Below are 6,646 nucleotides of genomic sequence, written 5' to 3'. Positions count from 1 at the left end.
CGCCGCGCTCCGTCTGACGTCATCTCCCTGCGACCGGCGGCGCTGACGCGGGGGGGGGCGCGGAAGATGTCCGGCCCGTCCCCGGGTCACTCCCTGAGGGGCTGGGGGGGACACCGGGGGGCCACAAGCCCCTCGAGGGGGTGTTTGTAGGGGGGGGGTGAGACCCTGCTGGGGGTTGACCCCCCCAGGGTGTGGGGAGAAGCTCTGTTTGGGGGGGGCGGGTCCCCTCTGTGGAAGGGGGGGGGTTAACTCTGCTGGAGGGGGGCTCTGGCTCCCCCGGGGTGAGGGGAGCCCCGCTCCGGTAAGGGTGACCCCCCCAGATGGAGGTAAGTCCCGGGTTGGGTCCTGTCTATGGGAGGTGTCACCCCCCCGGAGCCCCGAGTTGGGGGGGGGAGGAGGAGGGAGGGGGAGTCACGGGATGGTTTGGTTGGAAGGGACCTCAAACCTCCCCCCACTGCCACCCCCTGCCCTGGGCAGGGACACCTCCACCAGAGCAGGGTGCTCCAAGCCCCCCCCAACCTGCCCTTGAACCCCCCCAGGGATGGGGCAGCCTCACAGCCCACCCCCGGATCGGGCCTTCGTCTGACTCTTACTCCAGCGTCAGAATAAACTCTTTATTGCTTGCGTTAGCAAAATAGACAATATGCACAGAACAGAGTGAATATAAGGCGCCTTCCTCCTTCTCACGTGCCTTGATGGGATGAGGAGGGAGCTCCTCGGGGTGGTCCTGGAGTTACTCAGTCCTGGCAGAGCACAAGGGGGAGAGAAAAACATAAAATTCCTGTGCTGCTGCACTCAACCCATTTTCATCTGGTTTCTGTAGGAAACGAGGCACAAGTCATTGTCTTCTCTACCCTCCAGCCCCCTCCGATACCTCACAAATCCATTTTGATAGCGAGACGTGTATCAGAGTTAGTAGCTAATGGTAAATACCTACGAGTTTGGAGAAAAATCAGCAACCAGTTAGAGGAGAGAGGTGCAAAGAAGTGTTTCTTGGCAGGAGAGGCTGCGGTGGGAGCAAGCTCAACGGGCATTTGTTTGTGCTGGCCGCTGCCCTCGCATTGTCTGAGCGAGCTGCACGAATTGTCTGTAGCACAGAGCGGCCTCTTGTTTCCAACCTACATTTATTTGTGGCCAGTTCATCCCTTTTTGTTCTTGTGCCAGCCTTTGCCACTAGCAGGAACGGCTCTTTTCTTTTTTAATAGATGGTGACTTTCACAGAATCCCATGGGGTTGGCAGGGACCTCTAGAGATCATCTCCTCCAACCCCCTGCCAGAGCAGGGCCACCCAGAGCAGGTCCCACAGGAACGTGTCCAGGTGGGGTTTGAATGTCTCCAGAGAAGGAGACTCCACCACCTCCCTGGGCAGCCTCTGCCAGGGCTCTGCCAGCCTCAAAGTGAAGAAGTTCCTCCTCATGTTTAGATGGAACTTCTTATATACAAGTTTGAGCTCTGAGAGCTCTGAGACTCTGGCCAAAGCTCTTAACTCCCCAGTCAAGCCCAGCAGAGCTGCGCCATGTGAGCACTGGGTGGTTATCTCAAGAAATCCTAAATTCACAGACTGAGCCCTGCAGCAAGTACATCTGGGGACAAGGAGCCCTGTAGGGACGCTTGTAGCTACGGGAATGGTTTGAGCAGCCACTCACGTTGGTCTGCAGAGATCGGTCGACATCAGCCATGTCAGAAACTCCTGGTTCACAAAGTCCTTCAAACCTTCTGAACCTCCCAGAGAGGGAAAACTGCAAGAAAAGTGTCACATCGTAAAGACGGAGGGGAGGCAACGAGGCCAGAACAGAACAGCCTCGTACCCCAGTCCCCTCAAATTCATGGGGGTATTTTATTTTCCTCATCATCTGATATCTGCCTCGGATAAACCCACAAAAAGCATTTAACCCCTTTTTTAACCCCTTTGTGCCGTGGTGAGCTCCTTGCACACACCAGTGCCTGATCTCGGCGTGTTTGGGCTGCCCCACAGTGAGCGTGGGCACGTTCTGAACCTGTCTGTCAGGCTTGGGGGGGGGGAAAGAAGGAAGAGTGGGGTGACCCCCCTGCACCCCCACCTCCTCTTGCACCCAGCAGGCACCCAAAGAGAGGCAGAGCGTGGGTGCAGCGGCACCGAACTCACAAAGAGGAGCCTTTGTTCCCAAGAAGGACTTTTCTCCCACAAGTCGCATTTTTTATTTGCAATTAAGGAGATTAAAGGAAACACTAGGGAAGAAAAAAAATTAAAAATGAAGCTAATCAAGCTGATTAATCGTTAGCATCAAAGGTTTCCCTTCCCTGCTTCACTCCCCCCCAGAACAGGTTAGACAAACATCTGTCGGGAGCGGTTTGGGGCGCGCTGATCCTGCCTGGGAGCAGAGGTCAGACCCAGTGACCTCCTCAGATCCCTCAAAGCCCTCGTTTTCTTTGATTGGGTATTTTTGGGACGACAGGCAATTCTCGGTGTCTGATTTTCTGAGCGCTCGGCCCGAGACACCTCTGTGAACCGTGGCTGTGCTCATTTCCCCCACCCCGGGTCAGCCCCCGCACCCCGGGTTCTAAAGCAGTTTTCATGCAAAGGCTGTAAAAGACAACAAATGCCCCCAGATTCTCGTTCTGGGTGACTGTCCCATCCCTCCCTGCAGTTAGAAATTCCATTTTTTTTGCCCAGAAGACACTAGGATTGTGCCCGAAGGATGTGGGCTGTGTGCGGTAAGTGCCTTTTTTTTTTTTTTTTTTTTCCCTTCTTGCCACCATTTTAAGACTAAAGCAGCAGCAACCTGTTAGGTTTGGTAAAATCCCCTTCACGTTCAAGGAAGGAAACGCATCCCTCATTTATTTGTGGGCGGTTTTAAAAAAAAAATAAATTTAAATATAGAAAAGTGCCCGAGAACAGATTTTTCTCTGGACTCATGTGTCTAATTTGCTTTTCGAACATTTGTGGCATAAGCTGAGGCTGGGGGAGGTGGGGTGGGCTATTGACAGGCTGTGGATGTGCTGACACAGCACAAAGCCGCCGCGCCGAGTGTGCTCTGGGCCAGATGGCTCGGGGAACCGAGGCACGAGCTGAGCTCCAGATGGACCCGCTTACCTTGCCCAGAGGTACCTGCTCCCAGCCGGCTCCTATCGCCGTCGTTACCCTGATCGTCATGAATTTTAAGATTATTACGTCTTTAAAAACCCCAAAAAATCGATCTGCGCCCTTTACTGGGAACACTCGGAGGAGAAACAAACTGGGAAATTCCTCCTGGGTCAGGAGGCATCTCTCCTTTGTGGTTTCACGTTGAGATGATGGGCTTTTCGTATTAAGAGCTTGTAGCAGTGATGGGAGGAAAGAACTGTTCTGTTTCTTTTTTAAAAGAAAATGAACTGGTCAATGTGCTGAGACCGTGAAGGAGTGGGGTTGGTTTCCCCCCCCCAGCTGTGGGTTGGTTTGATCAAATCAAAGTGTTTTGCAGAAATGTATCAATTTCACCTGGGTTTTCACTGGAGAGTTTTCTTTCGAGGGGGCTTTGTTTTGATTGGGTCAACGCATTTCACTTGGGATTCTCTGTCAGGGAGCTGTTGGGGTGTTTGTTAGGGAGCAGATGCGCTTCAGCCCTCAAAAATCCATGCTTTGACTGTATCAAAGCGCTGGGTTTTGAAGGGAGCTGTTGGGGTGTTTGTTAGGGAGCTCCCGGGTGTTAGGGAGCGGATGCACTTCAGCCCTGTCAAAAATCCATGCTTTGACCGTATCAAAGTGCTGGGTTTTGATGAAGCTGTGCTTACATTTGCAAAACCAAACCAAAACAAAAAAAAAAAGACCCAAATAATCTATATTTTGAGAAATTTCATAATTAGGCTTTTTTTTGTTTTTTTTTGGTCTTTGTTCTTTTCCTCACTCGTGAGTCAGAATTACAAAATGTGACTTTTCCTTTTGAAATCAAAATCCTCTCATTTTCCTACGTGGCACCGTTACCATTGGTACCTGCCCCAAAACATTCCTGCGAAAGTTAAAACCCTCGGGGTCCTCATCCCTCCCTGCCACCAGATTTCCCTCTTTCTCTTCTCCCGGCTCACCTGGGGTTTTTCTTGGCTTTCAGAAGCCAGGCGAAGAAGTCTTTGGCTTCCTGGGTGTCCAGGTCCAATCTTTGGCCGTTCGCAGCTGATTCTTGGGGCTCGGCTTCCCTCTTGTACGGCTCGATGATGTTGCTGGAAAGGAGAAATGGGAAAAGATCAGCCCCAAATGCCACAAGAGGGTGCCCAAATCCTGCTTTTCCGCAAAACCCAACTCCCTCCCGCTCCTTCTACCATCGGCCAGAGAAGGCGGCCGGGGAGAGGGAGCGTTGTGCTGTGTGCCGACAGACCAGAAACGTTTCTAGGACTTAGAAAAATAAAAGAAAAAAAAAAAAAAAGAAAACCAACTCCATAGAGACTCACTGCTGCTGTCCAAGAAAAATATCCTCGGCTCTACATTCTTCTGTAGCCATCAGTTGGCTGACGACAGCTGTGAGTTTGGACCGGAGGAGCACTGAGAGTCTACGCACTTACTCGCTTTTCTTCTCCCGCCTGGCTAGCAACCACTCCACGAAGTTCTTCTTCAGCATGTTGTCCATCGTGCGGCTGTAGTCGCTCGCCAGGGTGGCCTCAGAGTAGCGTCTTTGCACTGGTCTGACACTGGGAGCCCTGAGGCTTACGCTGGGGGTGAGAGGACAGAGGCAGGGTGAGCCCCGGGGCACACGCCGTGCCGAGTTTCGTTTGGGTCACACGTGGTGGCCCACGCCATCGTCCCAGCGGTCACCAACAAGGTTTGGGGATGGCTTTCAATCTCTCCTGGTTCAGGTGGCCATGCCTGCATTGTGGCGGGAGGAGGTGGCCGGGGAAGGGGCTAACGTGCTCCTCATCCTTTCTGCTGGCTGCTCACGCAATTGCAGCGCGAATTTGGGAGCTCGGGAGGAGATGAGCTCGGGATATTTGCCCATAATCTGGAGGCAGTGCAGTTTTTTTCTACTGTAGCCCAAATCGCATGGACTCTGGCTCTGAGCTAAGGCACCAAGAGTGCTCAGGGGAGTCCAGTCCTCCAGGGACTTTGACACCTGGGGCCAAGGAAACCTTCTCCTCTGTCCTGGAGAGGCTCAGGATGGATGTCAGGAGACAAGGGCTGACCTGGAGACCGGCGCTAACCTGACAGTGGCTACCTAAGTTAGCAAAAGATTTCAAGGCTGATCCTTTTTTAGTACCATGTCAGGAGACAAGGGCTGACCTGGAGACCGGCGCTAACCTGACAGTGGCTACCTAAGTTAGCAAAAGATTTCAAGGCTGATCCTTTTTTAGCTGGTATTGCAGCAGCTCCTACTGCTCTAATAAGGATTCTTTTGGTTATTCTTAGGTGGTAGTTGGAAATTTTGCAGCAGGAGTCAAGGAAAGAGAGGGAAGGTCTTTATCGTATACCTGCTTTTTGTAACTGGTCGTATTTTCAGAAGCTTCCAGAGACTGGATGCCCCCTCACCTCCTTCATGTGAGATGATTACATCTCGTTTCTAGTTCTCAGCCAACCACCTTCTCTTCCTGGTTGACTTCCAGCTTGTTCCTTCTAACCCAGAGCCATGAAATTTGTAGGGAAAACTTGGGAGTTCTTGGCTCTGGCTCAAAGGCTCAGGGCTTTAGTTTGCTATCTCTCTTATCATTTGCTCATCTCTATACGCTCGTCTGTCTCTATTATCTGAGATCTACCTCAGGACTCATGTTCTCACTTACTTATCAAGATGCCAATGGAAGAAGTCCATTTACCTCCAGTGGGGAGCTGGAAAAGGCTCAAAATACACCGTGAGCTTTCCAAAACGCTTACCCTGAGACGTTTTCTTCCATCAAAACAAAGCCCAGAGAAGCGAGGAGCAGAGGGAGAACTTTGAAAGATATCATTCTCTTGGCTGGTTTCTCTGTTCCAAAGCAGAGGGAGATCCAGACGTCCGGCCCCTGTAGCACATGGGACACACGAGTGAGAGGACAGTGAGCCCGGAGGGACGTGCGGTGGTTGGGCACGCGCCTCTGCTTGTAAATGTGTTTCTTCAGCCCTCGTGCTTCCAGCAGCCTCCTCCATCCCACAAAGCCCTCTTCTGCCGGTCCCAGTTAAATTACTTTTTCAAAGCCCACGCTCTTTCCCACCGTGGTGGCTTTTAATGTTCGTTCCCTATACTTTTATTGTAACCATCAAATTCATTGTGGGTCGCGCATTCCTGGAGGCAAGGGCTTTGTCTTGCCCCGTGTTTACAAGCTGACCCTGTGGGTACCTCATTGTGCTTTAAGGGTCGATTCAGTCTGGAGCATGTGAACGGGGAAGGGACGGTGGATCGGGCAATTCGGCAGCGATGGCGTCCTGCCTGTCCCAGGACTTGGGAGCCTGATCTAATTTCTGGGGAGATTTTCCGTTGGGATGGATAATGCCTGATGTAGGGACCGGAGCCAGAGTCAGCGACTCTGAGTTATGAAAAATATCCCACGGACAGTGACAGGATGGGATTCCAAGATTTATTAGTTTCAAGCTGTTCCTAGTCCTCACGTCCACGGTTCGGCTCAACAGCCCTTGGACATTTGAGCTCTTTTAATTACTATTCCAGCTCTGCAAACTCCGTGCAAAAACGGTTTTGATCATGGCTCACGGGTACGTTTTGTTGTCCCTCACCTC

At 51.9% G+C, this 6,646-nt stretch overlaps 1 protein-coding gene across 2 annotated transcripts; it reads right to left on the bottom strand.

The window, feature by feature from the left end:
• Positions 1–600: 600 nt before the first annotated feature.
• On the bottom strand, positions 601–5,883 carry GIP (gastric inhibitory polypeptide). Of its 2 annotated transcripts, XM_014958981.1 has the most exons (4): positions 5,810–5,883; positions 4,513–4,659; positions 4,042–4,173; positions 1,562–1,739 (listed from the first exon to the last, which is right to left on the bottom strand). In XM_014958981.1, the coding sequence occupies exons 1-4, from the start codon at positions 5,881–5,883 to the stop codon at positions 1,643–1,645; spliced, it is 450 nt and encodes a 149-aa protein (XP_014814467.1). In that variant the 3' UTR covers positions 1,562–1,642. The 2 variants fall into 2 exon arrangements, 1 of the variants encoding a protein (XP_014814467.1); XR_001413848.1 differs by lacking the exons at positions 4,513–4,659; positions 5,810–5,883 and adding an exon at positions 601–743 and having other exon boundaries at positions 1,647–1,739; positions 4,042–4,079.
• Between the last annotated feature and the right edge of the window lie 763 nt (positions 5,884–6,646).

The sequence above is a fragment of the Calidris pugnax genome, unplaced genomic scaffold, assembly GCF_001431845.1.
Source record: "Calidris pugnax isolate Ruff unplaced genomic scaffold, ASM143184v1 scaffold335, whole genome shotgun sequence".
NCBI lineage: Eukaryota > Metazoa > Chordata > Aves > Charadriiformes > Scolopacidae > Calidris > Calidris pugnax.
The sequence above is the reverse complement of the archived record's forward strand: the minus strand, read 5'-3'. Positions and strand labels throughout refer to the sequence as shown.

Coding starts and splice junctions, on each gene's coding strand:
- GIP (XM_014958981.1), bottom strand. CDS start 5,883: ATGATATCTTTCAAAGTTCTCCCTCTGCTCCTCGCTTCTCTGGGCTTT. Junction 4,660..5,809: donor ATGGAAGAAAACGTCTCAGG/GTAAGCGTTTTG, acceptor TCTCACCCCCAG/CGTAAGCCTCAGGGCTCCCA. Junction 4,174..4,512: donor AGGCGGGAGAAGAAAAGCGA/GTAAGTGCGTAG, acceptor TCTCCTTTCCAG/CAACATCATCGAGCCGTACA.